The 20626-nt window shown below is 39.5% G+C and overlaps 2 protein-coding genes across 11 annotated transcripts in view; both read left to right on the forward strand.

Annotated features, from left to right (window-relative positions):
* The window catches only part of LOC114643699 (zinc finger protein 502-like), a 58977-nt gene extending 40977 nt beyond the window's left edge, over positions 1–18000 (forward strand). For 2 of the 7 annotated variants that reach the window (XM_051927571.1, XM_051927572.1), the window contains exon 3: positions 15408–18000. In XM_051927571.1, the coding sequence (XP_051783531.1) occupies positions 15408–16204 (797 nt within the window). In that variant the 3' untranslated portion in view covers positions 16205–18000. Of the gene's footprint in view, positions 1–3284; positions 3483–4703; positions 5274–15407 lie in introns of those variants that run through there. The other 5 variants (XM_028792209.2, XM_051927569.1, XM_051927573.1 and 2 more) reach the window with 5 other exon arrangements.
* LOC127527735 (transposon TX1 uncharacterized 149 kDa protein) overlaps positions 1–20626 on the forward strand; it is a 47612-nt gene that overhangs the window by 24079 nt on the left and 2907 nt on the right. The gene's annotated exons all lie outside the window — the stretch shown is intronic.

Consider the following 20626-nt stretch of genomic DNA (forward strand, 5'->3'; position numbering starts at 1 on the left):
AGCGACCACAACAGTCTGGCTTTACTCTTAAGAAGTCTATCCTCGACCCCATCTAAACATGAATACTGGCAGTTTCTTTGCAGCCTTTGTCAATTTTCATAAAACGTTTGACTCAGTTGTTCAAGTCGCCCTGTGGGATATTCTGAGACTTAGTGGGAGCTCCTCGAGGTTGCTGGATATCATGGCCGGCCTGTACGCTGGTATTGTGAGTGCTGTGCAGAGTGGAAGCAGGACCTCTGTGTTTTTCCCAGTTGATTCTGGGGTTCATCAGGGGTGTGTTTTTGCTCCTACTCTGTTCAGTGCTTGCATGGACTGGGTGTTGGGCAGGTCATGGGGTCCAGCAGCTGGGGGGCATCTGTGGGTGAAGAAAGATTCGTGGATCTTGACTTTGCTGATGATGCTGTGATCTTCGTGGAGTCAATGGAGGCTCTGATCAGGGTGCTCAAGAGACTGAGTGAGGAGTCTGAGTGTCTGGGCTTGCGAGTGTCCTGATAAAAATCAAGAGACAAGCCTTTAATGACCTCTTGGGCACGGCCATCAGCAGTGTGTCTGTTTGCAGGGAGAGTGTTGACCTCATTATTGAGAGGTTTACTTACCTTGGCATGTCTCTGGTGACTCTTCCCATGAAGTCACTAGATGGATTAGGAGAGCATGGGGGGGTCATGGGGTCACTGGAAAGGTGTGTGTGGCACTCCTGATATCTCTGCAAAACCGCAAAGGTCCAAGTCTTTACAGTCCTGGTGCTTCCTGTATTGCTATATGGTTGTGAGACATGGATGCTATCCAGTGACCTGAGATGAAGACTGGACTCCTGTACTATGTCTCTTCAGAGAATCCTTGGGTACCGCTGGTTTGACTTTGTGTTTATATCCAAGCAAATCAATTTTTTTAGAGACAAATACACCCTCAGAGGTCTCTGCAGGAACACTCTGGGAAACCCTGAAGGCCTTCTTAAGAGGACAGATTATCTCATATCTTTCCCACAAAAATAAATTGGAAACCAAGAAGGTATCGGAGCTAATCAATGAAATTACTAGGACTTTGTGTTGAATGAGCGGTTGCTCATGGAGTCTCAAATGAGGCACATTACCTGCATTACAAAGGAGCATCAGTTATGGCACTATGGCCATGTGGCGTGATTCCCCGAGGGTGATCCAGCTCGCAGGATCCTCATTGTTGAGGAGGACCAGGCCCAGGGGATGCCCACATAACACCTGGCTGCAGCAGACAGAGGTCATTTCTGGAGGGTGGGACTGAACCACATGTTTGCCAGAGGGGGTTGCCAACCAGGATCCCGAGCTGTTCCATTGTGTGGTGGGTGTGGCAACGTGCTGCACCAGTGCATGCTCCCTGACCTGCTATTGTTTGTGTATGTACTGTATATGTATGTGTCCCTTGTTGTTCATTGATTGTACTTTAGTGACTATAACTTTTTTTCTTTGGATCTACTGGATTCACTAACTCTTTTTACCTCTGTTTAAGGATTTCAATGTGGTTTTCTGTTTGGATGCTTTCAGATTTTCTTCATGTCAATTCCTTTTGCCTTTATGTTTATTTTTATTTATTTACTGCTGTTTTGTACCTTTTGTTTTGTTCTGTTCTTATTTTTGTTAAAAAAATCTTTTTCTAAAAGATTACCTTGTCTTTTTTGTTTGTTTGTTTTTGTTAGGCTTCAAACCCTGAGGTTGCGGGTTCAAATCCCACTACTGACACCATTTGACCCTGAGTAAGTCACTTGACCTGCCTGTGTTCCAACTGGAAAACCAAAAAGAAATGTAACCAATTGTATCATAAATGTTGTAAGTTGCCTTGGATAAAGGGGTCACACAAATAAATAAATATATTTATAAAATGTTTTTCCCTTTCTTGACAAGCCAGGGGTTTATGGTAATCATTCCCCTTGATAGGGCATTGCATATGGTGTTTTTTTTTTTTTTAACTTTTGAATCTGAGGCCCCTTTTGGCCCAGTGTAGGTCAAAGTCTGCCAGAAAAGCAGGAACTTGGGCTTCTTGCTCCATTTTTGGAGGCCTCACTCCACTTTGGCTATTTTGTGTGCTGCACTTATAACACTTTTTAAAGAATAATGTATTTCTATAAACAAAAGAAGAACAAGAAATGACAAAATGGAGGCAAACGTGCAACGATGGAAAGCACAGAGAATCACTGGAGCTCTGCACAGCATGGCACTACAATATGATTTTAGAGTCTTTTATTTCCTTTCCAAATAAACATATATAATTCATTTAACCGATAGTATAACTGAGAATACAGCAACATTACATAGGCAAAGGGAATATAATCATCGTAGCCTTTCTCTGTGATTTTGTTTCTTGGCAAAATTGAATTTTGTGAACTCCCGGTCCACAACATTCTGCTAAGCTTAACTTTCGCATCGTGACGGAGCAACCTCAGAGGTGACGCTTAGTCGCATCACTTACCAAGTGTGACTTTCCCCGATCATCCATGGTGGAACCCAAACAGCTAAAATGAGCCCCATGTCGCAATTTAAGCGAGGCTTACTTGCTAAGTGCGTTACCTGGAGCAGTCCCCTGGTTTATTTAAAGTTTGTCCCAGATATAAACTCCCTGACGTCTAACGTAAAGCGACAACCTCCTCAATGGAGTGGAGCTATGGGGTTTTGGAGATATAATCTTTTCATAAAAACTGGAGTTAGAGGCAAGTTTTTTTTTACCTGCATTGTTATCAATCTTAAATTTAACATTGTTTATTGTATCAGTATGCTGCTGCTGGAGAATGTGAATTTCCCCTTGGGATTAATAAAGTATCTATCTATCTATATCTAAGATGAGGTATATGATCAGTCTCCACTGAAGTTTGAAAGTCTCGTACAGTTAAAACAAATATTACCCCGTAGTTGCATCACCTATTTACTCAGACGGACACGTCCACTTATTTGTCTCTAAGGGGGTGTCACTACTCAGAAAACCGTTCATTCGCAAACCAGCACGCCTTCGCTCCGCTCCGCTGACGAGTCAATTAAGTTGCACACCTCCGATAACATTTACTTGTCTTTTCTTTACAATTATTAACAGATAAAATAATTTAGGATGAAGGTTTTGTGCAATAAAATCGTGATTTGAAAAGGCTCTTAACTGTTTATCTCTTATTTTTTCTCTGCTGTTTTACTATGTACTTCAACTAATTCCAGCTCAATTAACATACACGTCCAACTCCGTAACTTCCGGGTGAAGTTTTCCGTTCTCGAAATCATGTGAGAGAAACGCAAAATCCGATTGGCTAGTCAGCCATCCTAATTAACGGGCGCGCAGAAATGTTCGTGTAGTCGCATATTAATGACGTAATAAGATGGGCTTTGTATTATTTCAAGCGCGCGCGTCTTTTAAGTGGAAAGTAGGATGAATAAGGTGCACTCTGAATACCAGTTGTCATAAAAAAGAAGAAGAGGAAGGGTTTGATTTGAGCAAAGCCAAAAAAATGAAAGAAGCGTATTGGAGATCAGGTGCGTATTGACAGCCGAAGGAACCAGAGTTTTAGATCCTTTGCAGGCCGCCGTGTCCTTAGCCGGGACCCTCCTATGTATGGTGCCTGTTACTGTCGAGCCAATCCTTCAGATAGTTGGAAAATGTCTATCGGGGTTGGAAGATAATTAATCTGAGTTGAAGCGATCCCACTTTCAGGTGATGTGTTAGGTTTTTACTTTAGTTTGAAAGGATATCTAGAGTTACGCGGGACATTAAGCATTAAGTTCACTCGGAAACCGGTGTCTTTTTTTTTATTTTTTTTATTAGTTTTCAAGTGTCTTCATTTCAAATAAAATTAGAACGGTAATTGAAACCAAATTGAAAATCTTTCTAAAAGTTACAGTGTACGGCATTCAGCGACTGTTAGTTTTATTTAGTTAACTTAACGAAGGCACAGAGCAGGGCAAGCGCCCATCGGCCAGTCAGGAGTCGCGAAGGACGCGTTTAAACGTCTTCGAATGTTCATCAAATGTTTCCGTTTAAATACGTAAAGACCACGGAGGGGGTAGCAGAGTCAGTCGAAGCCCAAGCCGAAGTTTACCGCAGGCTTCAACGCCGATAAGCCTATTCCTGCTGAACTGTAGTGGTGTCCGTATACATGATTAAAATGGTGTGTTTTAAACTACTTCTTAGTTATTCAGTAAAGGTCTGGTGTGTGGTGTGTGTGTGTGTGTGTGTAGAAGGAGATTAATGTATTGCTATTAATTGTATGTTTACTTGTATGTTGTTTGACATTGATTTTGGTCATTTTGTTTACAGTGTGTTTATTTGTGGGCACTTTGTATTGCCTTGGGTTGTTGTGATACTTTTTTTGATATTAACTTCGTAAAACTGATCGCATTGACAAGCCCAATACTTAACACTATGATTTTGTTGTTGTTCATTTTTAAATTGTTCTCAAATGCGCTTCTTAAATAACCTACACTTACACTGCACTCCCATGGCCCTGTGTTCCCTCTTGTTTTGGAGAAGATAGATAGATAGATAGATAGATAGATACTTGAGTCTTGGCATAATGGTTCAATGGGTGGGGAGTTATTTGCTGTTGACTGATTTTTTTTTTTTTTTTTTAATTTGTAGTCCCCTTGCAATGTTTGCTTGCATCCGAGATGGGTGTGAAAGTGTAAATTGCGTTAACTAAACATAGAAGTATTTAATCATTTTTGGTGTAGTTATTAAAGAACTATTTCTGTCCACAGAGCAAGAAAAATCTAAAATCTGAGTCTGGATCAAAGTGCAATGAATTGCACCACAAGCTTCCATAACAGGCCTGGGATGATCAAAACGGAGTGCAGGGACCAAGGAGAGGGGAAACACCATGACGAAGATGGTTTCTCTTAAAGAAGATGTCATAAAGCAGGCAATGATCTGCATCAAAGTAGAGGATTGTGAGTGGGCCCCTGTCTATTTTACACAAGAGAGTCCCGGTGTGAAACTTCTGGACTGTGAGAGAGAGATATCTTTACTTAAAGAGGAGGAATCTGTTGGCATTAAAGAAGAGGATCATCAGCAAGTCTCCATTTATGATGGAATGCAAAACTGTGAAACGACCAACATTTTCAAGCAAGATTTGTCTTCTGAAAATGACTCCAGTTTATGGGGGTTGCCGGTGTTTCAAACAGACTCTGCTAAAGGAAAACAAAACTCTCCAAAACCGCACTCTGTCCAAGAGAAGTCTGAATCACCTGAGTTGGAGAACAAAGTGATGGAGGAAATGTGTGACAGGAGGGAGGAGAAAGAACAACCCTCCATGGTGCAGTCTGGAATATGTAAGTGATGCCCTTAAATGGGTAGAGGGGCATCATGTCCCAGCATTTTCAGTTTTTATTTTGAATATACAACGAGAGAGAGAGACTTGAGTCAGTTAGCATGCTTGGAAACACTCCAAGGCAGAATGATGCAGTGGCATAGTGGTTAAGGCTTTGGACTTCTACCTTCAGGCTGTGGGTTCAGAACCCATTACTGACACTGTGTTACCATGAGCAAGTCACTTCACCTGTGACCAATTGCATGTCCAATGTTGTAAGTCTTCTTTGATCAGGCTTCTCAAACTCCGGTCCTGGATGGCTGCAGGTTTTCATTCTAACCCTTTTTTCATTAGCAACCTGTTTTTGCTTGTAATTAACTCCTTTTGCATTCACTGTAATTGTTTTGCTCTTGAAGACTTGGACCCCTTCATTGTTTTTTTTTTTTTTTTTTCCATAATTAGCTGCCAGACAATAATGAGATACAAAATGAGCCAAAACAACTGGTGTCCATCATGCAATATCTGAAAAGAAAGAAAGATGAATGTGTCAGGAATGTTGATCTGCTCAGGTCCATGAAACGTTTTACCAGTGCTCTTAAGAAAAGTGAAAATCAACCATTTCTGAAATGTCTGCTATTGAACCATGAGAGCAGCAACAAGGCATGGAATTAAAGAACGGGTTTAATGAACAATGAGAATCAGAGCCTAATTAAGAAACTGGTTGGAGTGAAATTGGATGGAGTTTGAGGCCCTGACTTAGTTGGTCTTTTGTTGGCACCCTCACTTCACATTTCATTTCTGTTTGGGTGCCATTTAAGGAAAGTAATGAAGCAATTCAGAGAAACGATGAAAAAACCTGGGAACAAGTCAATTAAAATTAATTCAAAAGAAGTTAATTAGCAGCAAAAGCTGGTCACTAATTAAGAAAAGGGTTAAAATGAAAACCTGCAGCCACTGTGGTCCTCCAGGACCGGAGTTTCAGAACCCTGCCTTAGATTAAGGTGTTGCCTAAATAATAAAACAAACAATAATACGGATTTGATCTTTCGCCACCTCCTGCAAACCACAAGTCCATAACCTTGGTGTCATTTTTGACAGTCGCCTCTCTTTTGAGAAACTGTTTAACTCTGTAGTCAAGAGTTGCTTTTTCCAGTTTTGTCTCTTAGCGAAGGTCAAACCTCTTTGTTATCTCCTAGGGATCTTGAGAAAGGCACTCCTGCTTTTTATCTTTTCTCGGCTTGATTACTGCCACTTATTGTGGGATCAGCAAATCCTTGATACACAGGTTGCAGTTAGTTCAGAATGCTGCTCCCCACCTTTTGGTCGAGGCAAAAAGGTTAGATTCTGTTTTCCAATATTAGACACTGGGTGCCTGTTAGTTTCAGAATTTACTTTGAAATTTTGTGTCTAGTTTTGAAATCACTGCAGGGTGTCTGTTCCTCCTTATTTATCTGAATTGTGTGTTTTACACCAGCCACCCAGAGACCTTACCGGTCAGTTGTCTCTTGTGGTCACTCGTCCCCCTTTAGTTCTGCACTTAGTACAACAGCTGCTGCCCCTCGTCTGTGGAACTCTTTACTTCATTACGTTAAGGCGTCCCCTTCGATTGAACTGTTCAAAACGAGACTGAAGACCCATTTCTATTCTGTAGCTTTCAGTGACCTTCACTGATATTGATGGCTTCCCTATTCTTGGTCATCTTTTTTTTTTCTTTAATCTCAATGCTTGCTGTATTTGGTTTTAATGTTACTTTATTTCTATTTTATGTATGCTCAGTTTGTTTTAATGTGGGGCATTTTGGCTACAGCATACTGATGTTTTAAATGTGCTCTATAAAATAAATTGACATTGACATTTAGTGGTTTGCACTACAGCCAGATGGGCTGATCTTCTTGGATTCAAATCCCACATCAGGTTGCTGACTTTTTATTGTTTTCCCAAACGCAAATTGGATTAACATGTGCTCGGAGAACAATTAAAGAATCTGGCATTTAGGCACCATTTGACAAAGATCAGTTTAAACAGACAGACCCACTTCTGTTGTTTTTTTGTTTTTTTTTTTTTGCGACTAAACAACAAATAGAATTTAAAAATGAAGTAAAGGCGCGGAATGTTTACACCTGAATTCTATTAACGAGTTCTCGGCCAAGTTCTGTAAATCTTTTCAGCAGATCCTTGTTAAAACAAATTGTTGTGGTGTCGGGTTGTGTGATTTTATTTATTTACTAGCCATCGCCCGTGGCTTCGCCCACGTAGAAGTGAAACAGGACAGCGAGGAGGGCCATGCCCGTGACGTCACGCTTTCCTCTTCCCTCGGCCTGCAGCCTTTATCTCGGATTAGTGCAAATATATCTCTCCTGCAAGTGAACTATGATTCATAGCACAATGAGAGAACTCGCAAAATCAACTGGAATGTTCAAGCAAATTACAGTAATCCCTCGCTACTTCGCGGTTCACTTTTCGCGGATTCACGACTTCGCGGATTTTATATGTAAGCATATGTAAATATATAACGCGGATTTTTCGCTGCTTCGTGGGTTTCTGCGGACAATGCGTCTTTTTACTTCTGGTACTTGCTGTCTCAGTTGGTTTGCCCAGTTGATTTCATACAAGAGATGCTATTGGCAGATGGCTGAGAAGCTACCCAATCAGAGCATGCAGTTAAGTTCCTGTGTGCTGCTGATTGGCACAGCGACGGAGTGTTGCATTAACCAGGAAGTCTCATCTCACTCATTCAGCATTAACGTGCTACGGATTCAGGGGCCGTGTCCAAGCGCCAACAGAAGATGCAAATGATTGCAGAAAAGGTAAACGTTTTGGATATGTTGAAGGAAGGGAACAGCTACACCATTACAGCATCAATGAGTCTACGATTCTTTTTATTTAAAAAGGAGGAAAAGCATATAAGATCTACGGCCGCAGTGTCCTTTAACCAGGGTGCAAAACGAGTTGCAAGTGGACGTGATAAGGCAGTAGTCTGGATGGAATCTGCTTTAGGAATCTTTGCAACAAGGTCGACGATGTCATGACCGCCTACAAGCTGCTACATATACTTCGCTACACAGTAAGTGTAAACTTATCTACCGATTTCATATTGCTTAGCAGTTGTCCCTGTTAGTAATAGAGTAAAGGGTGGGTTGTAAACAATACAGGGAGGGTTTAAAAACGTCCAAATAATTAAATAAATATGGTGTCCCTACTTCGCGGAAATTCATTTATTGCGGTCGGCCTTGGAACCTATCTCCCGCGATAAGTGAGGGATTACTGTATAGAAAAAAGCCCAATCTAAATCCATTAAGTAGTTTTCTCGTTTTCTAGCTAAGCGGTTGTAAGGTACACCCCGAGGCTGGCGCGTGAGTGAGGAGGGTCCCGCCCCCCTCCCCTCAGTCCGCTGTGTCTTTCTCTCAGATTCGGGCTAATAAATCGATACCACAAGCAGTGGCGGCTCGTAGCTAAAATTAATGGGGGTGCTGCTCCAGAAAATTTTTAGCCTTTGTTTTAAAACTGTGTAAAAGTAAACAAACCTGTATAAAAAGAAAATTTATTCAGAAACTGAAAAAAAAAAATGAATCAAATAGAATCGCTGGAAGCAGGATAATAATCTAATTCTACACTTTATCACATTCAAGAATATGGTACACAGTTTTTAAGCACAACACACGCGGAGTAAAAAAAACAAAACACTACCTTCCACCAGCACGCCAGGGTCGACACTGCGGGAGCGACCGTGCTCTCGTAGCCTTGCGTCCAGCTTCCTATGTGCGCATGCGCACAACAGCCAAACACCACGCCGCTGGAACTGTGAAGTGCACAGTTCCATACAAAGATTTTTGTATCTTTTTCATAAACTGGGGGATGGCTACTGACATTAAGCTTAAGGATTATATATAGTACAAGTATAAAGAAAGAATTAAAGAAAAAAGGACTCATTATATTAAATGTTATCGATTTAATATCAAGTGGAAATAGGGGGTGCTGCAGTTCTACAGTGCCTATACGCGAGCCGCCACTGACCACAAGCGAACTATGATACTTGGTGAAGTGAGACAAGTCGCAAAATCAGCTGGAATGTTCAAGCAAATTATAGAAAAAGCCCAATCTAAATCCGTTAAGTAGTTTTCTCGTTCGCTAGCTAAGCGGAGTTAAGGTTACTCCCCAAGGCTGGTGTGTGACTGAGGAGGCCCCCCCCAGCCCCCTTCCCTCAGCCCACTGCCTTCTTTCTCGGATTCGCATTTATTTATCGCTCCTGCCAGCGAACTTTGATACTTAGTGCAATGAGAGAGGTCACAAAATCAACCGGAATGTTCAAGAAAATTCTAGAAAAAATCTGTTAAGTAGTTCTCTCATGAAAAGTGGGCAGATATACAGACAGACGTTGGATTTTATATATAGAGAGATTTTATTTTTTTCTTTCCTTTCTTTCCCCAATTTGAGATATTCTAGAAAAGGGTTTTAGCTCGGTGACTGCTGTTTTTTGATTCAATCCGACTTGCTTAATTAAAAACCAATTCTTTGTGAAAGAAATAGCCGGACACACAACAAAGGTTTGGGGCAGCCACCCGTATAGTTTCCCTAGCTGCAAAAGGCTTTAAAATAGAGTACATTGTGTACTGGTTAGAGTCCAAAACAGAACTGTTTAAGTATGGAGGATGAGGGTTTTTTTTATAGGCGATTCACAGGAAGTGACGTCCTCAGGGCTGGGACAGGAAGGATTTCTCATGTTTGGTCTGCGGAGAGAAAAGAGAGAGGTTCAGTGCACCCCACCACCCCTGGCCTGGTGTGAAATTGTCATTTCCTGGTCCCTTTGGTTGACTCCCAAGCACACGTGTGTGACACCTTGTTAATAACCAATCTCTTTTTTAATTTTATGGCTTTTTTTTTTTTCTCCTCCTTTCCAAGGATATCATCCAAATGATTTGACCCATGAAGCGGAGGATTCCTTCTCAGTCCTGAGCTTTGTTCCTCTTCAGTTTCTTTCCCAATATTGTATTAAAAGCTGATTTGTTCACAATGAATACACATGGGGGTAAAAGAAACAAGTTAGATAGAGGACTGCAGGTTCCTTTTTCATTTTCACACCTTTTGCTAATAAAGAACCCTTTAAAATGAGGAAATGTGGCCTGTTTTAGATAAGCAGTTAAGGCCAGGGAGTCTCAGCAACCGAGACAACTAAAATGAAGCATAAAAAGCAGTAAGTACTTCAATAGCATTAATTGACTGATCAGTAAGAAACTGGTTTTGAGGAAAAATTTGCAGCTTCTGCAACCCTCCAAGACTGACTTTACAAACCCCAGATCTAGAATATTAGAACAACTTTGTGAAGTACAAGCCATTTAGTTCAAAAAGCCTGTCTGTCTCTTTTTGCTAAATTGCCAAAAGTAACATAGAGTTAAAATTTGAAGGTTCCTAAAGGCCTGCTTTCCATCGCACTATGTGGTCATTTATTCCATACATCTATGCTCTCCATAAATTGTCTGTTTTTTACCTGCATTATTATCAATCTTTAATTTTAATATTGTTTTTTGTATCAGTAAGGTGCTGCTGGAGTATGTGAATTTCCCCTTGGGATTAATAAAGTATCTATCTATATCTCATGTTCAGAAGAACTTTCTGTACTTTTCTATTATTGTGATGTACAGTTCAAAATCAGACAATCTACCCCTACCCAAATCCTAAACTTAACCTAACAAACTGGTAACCTGGGTCTCCAATCTTAATTAAATAACTCTCTGGAACCTAACCCTAATATTAAAATTAGTTCTCCAAAATTCTAAGGCTACAGGCACGATACATTTACGTCACGATTATAGAAAAGTACAGAACTTTCTAACATTTGTGTGAAATCTACCCTTAAAAAGTTTCCACCGGTTCCAGCAAGATATGCAAGTAAATGTAAAATATTAAATTGCTTTCTTCCTTGGTATACAAGGTGAAAATAATGTGGTCTGCTCTTCCGTGTTAGTGTTCAGATCTTTTTGTACCATAACCAATATGGCGGCATTCTGCACAGATCTGAAAAGTGTAAGGAATCTCTCTCATTTTCAAAAAGGATTCTCATAAATGTGTGGTACTTAACAAAACGCCAAGGCCTGACATGTAAACGGAAATGCTTTGCATGTGATCTGCTCTCTATAAGGCAATTTCAAGTACATGTTTTGTTGACCGGCACATTTCAACTACAGGCATTTGGATAATGCCTTAACAATATACAGTACAATGAGCGAAAAGACCACCAGCAGCTCATCACAACTGACAGTTGAGAAACATTTACATCCTGTAATTTGATTTCAGTTTGTGCTGCCCAATCAGTTTCAGCCTTCACCACAATTACATGCTGTCACTTATGATCTGATCGAAACTCTGCTGAGGGATCGTCTGCATCTTTTATGTTTGTCTTGCACGCTGGAAATCGGTGATCGGAGGCTCTGAATGTTGTCTAGCACTCTTGTGACATCACATACACTTTTATTTTTATTAATTTTAATTAAAAGCAAATAACAATCCATACAATCAAATAAAACTGAACAGAACCAAAATCCAACCTCCACCCAAAAGAAAGCAAGAGAGAGAGGAGAGCTGACCAACAAAGCAATTAAAGCAGCAATTAAGAGCATCCTTTTCCACGGTATAGAAGCTTATTCTAAAATGTGATTGATTATATCCTGCCATATTTTAAAACCACTCTCACTCTCTGAGTGAGAATTTGATTTCTTCTAATTCCAGATAGGACATCAGTTACCCATTGACTTTAAGGTGGTGGGGTCGGATTCTTCCATTTGAGCAAGATAAGTCTATGTGCTAGCACTGTGGTAAAGGCAATTTACGATTTGTTTGTCCTTCTCCACTTTAAGCCCATCTGGGTGCCCACCAAACACAGCTATTCATGGGTTAGGAGGGATTGTGACACCAACGCTCTCTGATACGCATTTCAAAGAGGTTTGTCCAAATTGGTGTTTGGTGGACTCCCAAAACCTGTGACCCAGTGAGGCTAGAGCTCGATTTGCAATGTCCGCAGGTTGAATTTTGCCCCGGAAACGTTTTGCTTAGGTTTTTAATCGAGATAAATGAGCTTGATTTGAAGATTTTAAGTTGAATAATCGAGTGCTTTGCGCATATGGAGTTGCAGTATATCCTGTGCATAGCTGCCTTCCACTCCTTACCATGAAATATTAAGTGAAAGATCCTTTTTCCCCACTGAGCCCTGGGATCTTTGAAAGGAAGTTTCTTTAAAACATTTTTATAAATTGTAAAATCACACACATTCAAAGTTCACCATTTGTACAAAAGCATTCATTCTATATGCTTCACTTTGACTAGAACTGAGAATTATAATGCTGTCACTAGCCGTTTCGAAGCACTTCTCACTATTCTTGCACAATAATTTGCTTTCTTCTTCACCTGATTTCTATTCTGGCAGTTTGTACTCCACTCGTCCTGTCATAACAAATGCTGCCCTCCATCACTATCTGCAGATCACTGGCAACATGAGGGCTGGCGGTGAATAAATTGTCTCTTGTATAACAATGAGAAGTCAAGCAAAATGACACCTTTTATTGGCTAACTAAAAAGATAATATTATGCAAGCTTTCGAGATAACTCAGGCCCGTTCTTCAGGCAGATATAATACAGAAACTGGAGTTTCCTGTGTTTATAGAGACACTAGGACAGATACAACATTGAAAAACCTTCATGTGAGACATCTTAAATGTAAAAAATTAACAGACTTCTTCAGGCTAAGATTCATTTAGCAAGAGGAGAACCATGCATGGTCAAGATTTTTGGATAAGATAACTGTCCAACAAAGTCTTTTGAAGTTTCTGATGAGTTTTTCAATACAATGTGGGTCTGTAGTCAGGTTGTCTGGGTCAGTCTGTGTGATTTAAACAATCCTCATATCTGGTTATAAAACTCTTGTCTGTATTCAAACCGTGTTGCAATGTGTTAAATTTTAGCATGAGTTTAACTTCCCATTCTTTTCTCTCTTGCTGTGTTCTGAAGTTGCCCATAAGCACTGTGACTTTAAAGTCCCTCTCACAGTGTCCATGGCTGCTGAAGTGAGCTGCTACAGGAACATCTGTGTTGCCATGCTTGATGTGGAACCTGTGGAAATTCAGTCTTTGGCAGAGTGTTTGTCCAGTTTCTCCCACATAGAGTGCATTGTCAGGACATTTCATGCAGAGAATTAGGTAGACCAGATTAGATAATCTTGTAAAACAGTAAAGGGGATTGGATTGGCCAGTCAAGTGGCAGATATTTCTCTGGAAAATGCAATTTTTTTTATAAAATATAATTAGGCGCCCCTATAGCTCGGGATATCCCATGCATAACTCGAGGCTTGTGTTCAGTTTTTACAAATTCACCTTTGGCAGAAGCAACATGTCCCAAACATTTCTTGCAGATGAATTAAAAATGTTGTAGCTCACAAATGTTATTGGCAGCTCCTGTGTCCACCTTGTGTTTATTTTCTCCTACAGGTTTCAAACAGTCATGGAACTGCTACCTGATCGAAATCCCTAATGTATTGTTCTTTTTAGTACCTCACTGTAGAGTGTTAATGCTTTGCTGGAATATCTAGCCTCTTCTGGTTCTGTTTCTTTGCCAGCTTTGCAGCAGTCGAATGGATTCATCTGAATGTCCACATTCTTTCTTGCATACACAATATTTCCACTGTCAACCTCCTAATAGTAAGTCATAATAAATCCAGGCTTGTGGTAAATGGTAGATGAGGGGTTGTTTCATTTAAATGTGTCCTATTATTATTATTTTTTGTTCTGCAGCTACATCTTTTCTGTTTGTAGCTAAACATCAATCCAAAGCTCTTTTTTTGCAAAAATGTCCGTCTTATGTTCAAAGTGTTTAGCTTACATGGCCACGTTATGATAATATTACAAGAACCAGAGTTCAAACAAAGAGAAGCCACATTGGTATATAGAATGTGGCAAGCGATTCTCACAACTCAGCCATCTCAACACACACATACTCGAGAAAGAGTGTCATTGTGTAAACTACCACCCTGGCATCGGAAAGCTGTCTACAGTTTTCTTTCTAATGATCTCTGGACTGTACTTTGTGTATCTAGACAACTTCTGAGCAGATCTATCAGTTTTCCTGTTTTTTTTCCCCCCTCCTTCAAATACTGTATTAACATCAGCAACTCTCCTTAGCTTCTCCAGACCCAACCCACAAAGTCCAGGTTTGTGCTTGTCAGCATGGGCTTCAGTTTCGAACAAACAAGAAACAAACGATGCAATTAAGTAGTAAAACTGGTCCAGATGTTGCATTTCTTCTCAATGAAACTGAGGGTAGCATAAGCTCGCTTATCTAGCTTCCTTGCTCTTTATTATTAGACAGTTACACAATTCTTTAAACATTTATATTATTACACATTTTATAAAATCAACCTTGTATGGTAGACATTATTCCCAGATATATATATATAAGTAATGTTTAGCATGAACAATCATTTTGTAGTGAAGTTGCAGGAGTCCGAGAGAAGCCACCTTCCTTGTGGCAAGCGATTCCCACAACATTGGTTTTCTTCTCAATATTTGTCCTTGCAGAGAAGTAGCAGCAGGACTGTGTCACAGGTCAACAGGCTTTAATGCTTTCTATGAGTGCTTAAGGCAAAAGTTGGCAAGGGTAGAAGTTATTCAATATAATCAATAAATACACAAATTGTGAAAATCATCTCTCACAACAGTCACTCAAAGCACACTCAAGTAATCCTACTTCTAGCATGACTTTTGCATAAGCAGTACTGTTTTGAGGCTCAAACCATGTAAATAAATCTTTCTTCACTTCCTTTCTAGTGATGTCTACTGTCTTCGTATATCTGTCCGGTCTATCAATTTTACTGTTTATCCAAATCCTCCAAGTTCCTTGCTTTCTGGTCTAAATGTTTTAATACCTAGTATTTTAGCTGTTTGTGGTTTGACTTGTGTATTTTATATTTGTTTTTCCCATCATACACCATACCTTCATTGTTGTGTCCAGACCAGCCTTTTCTCCTAACATCACATTTCACTTCTATTTAGAATTTTGTTCATTTCTCTCCAAGTACATTTGGTTGGCTGTTTTATGCAAAATAATTTTCTTTTATCTGCTTTAATATTCAACTTCATGTATTTTAATCACTGTTTCTCTTCGTCTCTTAAAGCAGATTTCCCAGAGACTGGCAGCTTCTCTTCACCTTCATTTGCTCAGACCTCTCTTTGGTTCAACTCTGAACAGAACAACTGCAATGAAAATACAAAGAAAAAGGTTTGGAGATCTGACAGTCTGCCTTCTTTGCAATACAGTTCTCTGCAGATTGGACAAATAGCAACAATGGATGACATTGGGTCCCATCCGCAGATTCAAAATACAAATCTGTTGGCGTTGTTAGTTTGCCAAGAATGTGGAAAATCCTTCACTTGCAGATTTGATTTTAAAGACCATCAGAGACTTCATAAGGGAAAGCAGCCACATGGGTGCATTGAATGTGGTAAACAGTTCACTCAACTGGGCAATCTTAAAGCACACATGAGAATCCATACCGGTGAAAAGCCACATTGTTGTAAGGCCTGTGGTAAACGATTCTCTCAGCTCAGCCATCTGCAAGCACACACCAGAGTTCACACTGGAGAGAAGCCGCATGGCTGTGCAGAATGTGGCAAGCGATTCTCCCAGCACAGCCATCTCAAAGCACACTCAAGAAGTCATACCGGAGAGAAGCCACACTGTTGTTCAGAATGTGGAAAACACTTTTCACAACGCAGGGACCTTCAAACACATACAAGAGTTCACACTGGAGAGAAGCCACACTGCTGTGCTGAATGTGGGAAACTGTTCTCGACCATCGGCAATCTTGCCAGGCACAAAAGGATTCATGCTAGGGAGAAGCTATTGCACAGTCTTCAAAGATGCACAGATTCATGTGGGAGAGAATCCTTGTTCACATTAACAAGTGGATGATTCTCAAAAACATGCAAGATGTTCCCCTCGTTGCTTCTGAAAGAAATTTTATTTTAAACAACTTTTTTGCCATGCAGGAAACGTGTGGGGAAAACATGAGGCCAAAATAAAGTCCTACAAGGGGATGCAATGATCTCTCCTGCAATAACAAATCAAGGACAAGCAGAAATTTCCAATGTTGGCCCCCTGTGTGAATAGCATTCACATAAAATATGGTTAAAGTGTTGATACTACAGATAAGTGAGTCGCATAAAGGAAAAAAGAAAAATGTTTCAATCACCTTAGAGATTTGACCCATTTATGAGCTCTAGAAATGTAAGGTTAACAAATTGCAGTAAAGACTTGAACATCTTTATAGCAGTTGCAGTAAAGACTTGAACATCTTTATAGAATGGAGGACTATGATGTCGAAATAGAAACAGAAATTAGGGCAATAAAAGAAGAATTAGTAAAAGTGTAAAAGAAAAAATAAAATTTCAGAGTTCAAGAACAAGAGGAAGGAGAGAAGTGTTCTCGATACTTCTTCAAGAAAGTAAAGGAGAGGGTGAAAAGGCCAAAATAGTAGAAATAATAGATAGACGGAAATAGTAAAAGAGAAAATAAGGGAAATGGTTCTGGCTCATTATCGATTTAAATTTACAGAGAAAAAGAAATAAACAATGAGGATATAGACCAAATGGCAAAGATGATAAACCGAAGATTTGAAGGAGAAAAAAAAGGAAAGCTTGTGTCAAGAAATAGAAATGGAAGAAGTGGAGTCAGCTGCTAAAATGTGCAGCAGAGGGAAAACTCCAGGGAAGGATGGTTTGCCGATAAAATTTTATTTGGAATTTTGGGATATATATATACATACATACATACATACATACATCGTTTGTTTATGGAAATTCTAAAAGACCAAGAGATGACAGAAACAATGAAAAGGGGAATAATCACGCTCATTCCAAAACAGGAGGAAACAATGGACATTAAAAATTGGAGACCAATTACGCTGCTGTGGCAGGACTACAAAATATTGACAAGAGTTTTGGCAAATAGATTGAAAACAGATATTGAGAGTGTAATAAAAGAACAGGCATGTATGGTACAGGGGAGAAGTGCAGCAGATAACCTGTGTGTCTTAAGTGACTGTATTAATTTCATGAGAGAGAGAAACCTGGATGTCGGAATATTAAATTTAGATCTGGAGAAAGCATTTGATAGAATTGCATATAAATATATGTGGAAGATACTCCAAAAATGAGTTTCCGAAGGTTTTCTGAACTGGATAAAAGTAGTCTATAAAGATATATGAAGTCAGATAAAAGTAAATAACAAACTAATGGAGGAGTTAAAGGTGAAATGTGGACTAAGACAAGGGTGTCCATTGTCAGCAGTGTTGTTTATTCTGTGTATAGAGCCCCTGTTAAATAAAATTAGGAATGACACAAATATAAGAGGAGTTGAAGTACCAGGAAGTGGGGGGCAACAGATAAAAGTGTTTGCATATATGGACGACATAACAACAATAGTAAAAGATACATGAAGTATAAATAAAGTAATAGAGCATACGAAAGTGTTCTGTAGGGGGTCAGGTTCAACTGTAAACCTAAATAAGAGAGAATGCGTCCTTTGGGGGAAATGGAAAGAAAAACCACTAGGAAGAATAAGGTTATCAAATGTGGTGAAAGTATTAAGGATAAGATTTGGAGACGAGAGTACGGAGAGGATGGAGTGGAAAGAAACGGAAAAAAAGATAAACAAAAAAAACGGGTTTTGGAGGTTAAGGAACCTGTCAATGGAAGGGAAGGTATTGTTGATGAAGGCAGTTATAATCACAAAACTATCTTACTTAGCAAATCTTAATATTTTCTTTGGTGGAAAAAAAAACAAGAATTATAAGAAAGTGTTTTGTGTTTCTATGGGGGTCAAAATGTGAAAAATTAGCAAGGAGGAAGGTAATGAAAAGAAGAGAAAATGGAGGGAAAGAGGTTCCGAATATAGAAAGGGAGTTGGCCTTAAGACACAGCAACTGTTGTTAATATGCGTTAAATAAAATGGGGAAATTAGCAGACATGATCAGATATCTGCTAGGCTTACCTGGCAGGGGAGATACCATTGGTTCTTTTCTGTCAGGTGTAGGGAGCGCCCCACGGCCTCGGATCCAGAGCGGGGTAGGTTGGCATGTCCACCACCCTTTTCTCTGCTTCCCTTGGTGCGCGGCGAATTAAAATTTCACAGAAAGAAGATGGCGGAAGTAATTGATCGTGGCAGTTGGAGTGGCAGAATGGAAATGGAAAACAAACAAGCAGATCTACCTGAACCTGGTAGTGGCGGCGGTGAGAGAACTTTATCACGGATACCTATTGATGGAAGGGAGAGGAAGAACGTGGTTTGTTTTGAGTTGAAAGAAGAACAGATGGATCGTGGAGAATTTAGCAAGGAGGTGCTACAAAAAACGTTACAAAAGTTCACTCCGGGTGAGAGAGACTTTCTTTCTGCCTTCCCTGGGAAAATACCTTTGAAGTGGTTTTTAAGAATAGGAGTTTATATGACAAGTGTGTCAGAAATGTGCAGAAAGAAAAAGAGGTGAATCAGAACCTAAAAAGGTTTTTGATATTACCTCTGAGTGATAGACTAGATAAGAAAGTCAATGTAATTATGTATAGTGAGAAGGTAGAAATTCAAGATATATCTACGTGGTTATTGCAGTTTTGCAAAGTTAAAACTAGCATGCAAATGACAGATGAGGATGGGATAAAAAATGGCCTGTATAAGTTTGACGTAGTTCTGAAGAGGGAGAGTGAAACAGATAGAGTCGTACACATGCCTCCGGTTATACAAATTGGTGTTGTAAGAGGACACGTCTTTTACCCTGGCAACCCCAAGTATGTAGGAGGTGTGGTAAAGAGGGTCATAAGGTGATAGACTGTAATACAATTAAGTGTAGGAATTGCAAAGAGGAGGGACACAGCACAAGACAGTGCAGAAGACCGATAATATGTAATTTATGTGGACAGGAGGTTCATGCCTTTAAGGATTGTCCTGTCTCCTATGCCAATGTTGTAAAAACAAATAATACGAGAGACAGTTATTGCACTTTTAGATGAAGAAGAAAAGAAGGAAGTGCAGAGTAATGAAACACCAGTGACTAACTTGAGGACATAAGAAACAGAGGCCTTAAGTATGGAAGAAAAGGGTGAGAGAAGATTAGAAGGAGAAGTGATGAAAGATGGAGAAGAGAGTGATATTTTTGCACTTATAGAAGGAAAAACAGAACAAGACATAGAGAGAAGAATGGAGCAGTGTTCCTCTGTTTGCTGCTGTTACATTCTTCTTTGCTTTTTTGTCTGCTTTTCTCTCTGTTTTCCACTCCTCCACTCCTTTCATTCCTGTCGTTGTGAGAAACCCTTCCATGTCTCTGGATTCCAGATAGGAGGGATTTGCTCCCCATTCCTAGACGTTTTCGTCCCCTTCATCACCCTTTCTAGTGTTACCTGATGACAACAGGTCTGGCCCCCTTTTCTTTTGTAACATTGGGTTTACTTGTGTCATCCCAATATTTTCTTTCCTATCATCCTGCCCTGTGCTTTCTGTTTGCACATGCTGAGGTGATTGGCATAAAAGTGCAGATCCACCTAAAATCTCCATGACCTCTTCAGTATGGAACAATATGTGGAAAACAGAGAAAAGCAGACAAAAAAGCAAAGAAGAATGTAACAGCAGCAAACAGAGGAAAAATAGGAGGTGAGGTAAAACAAAATACCGGAAAGAAAAAATAAAAGTTAAAATAGTAACAATAAACGTAAGGAGTATTAAGAGAAAGGAGAGGAGGAGAATAATTTTCTCCTTTCTGAAGGATATCCCTGCAGATATTATTTGTTTACAAGAGTGTAGTTTACCATATGAAAAATTGTATGAAAAGTATGTGAAGGATTGGAAAGAAGGTAACTCAGTATTTTCAGGAACGAATGAAAATAAAAATATAGGGTATAGGGGTATTAATAAAGAATAAGGAGATAGAAATAAAAGGATCTGAAGAAATTATAAAAGGGAGATTAATGAAAGTAAAACTGGTTAAAGGAAGTAATACAATGAATATGATAAATGTATACGCACCAACAACGCCAGTCCAGAGAATGGAAATGTTAAGATGTTTAGAAATTACAAAGGCAAATGAAAAAAACCTAATTGTAGTTGGTAATTTTAATTGTTCAAATGAACAAAAAAATAAAGAACAACAAATGGACAAATCATCAAGAAAACTAGGAGAAATTGTTAAAGATTGTGAAATGACAGATGTATTTAGAAAATTGAAAGGTAAGGAAAAAGGGGTTACTTGGAGAGGGGCAGGGAAAAAGTCCTCTCGAATAGATTATATTTTTACAGATAAGACCTATGAACCAAAGAAATGTAAATTGCAGCCAGTGTTTTTTTCTGATC

The sequence above is a fragment of the Erpetoichthys calabaricus genome, chromosome 5, assembly GCF_900747795.2.
Source record: "Erpetoichthys calabaricus chromosome 5, fErpCal1.3, whole genome shotgun sequence".
NCBI lineage: Eukaryota > Metazoa > Chordata > Cladistia > Polypteriformes > Polypteridae > Erpetoichthys > Erpetoichthys calabaricus.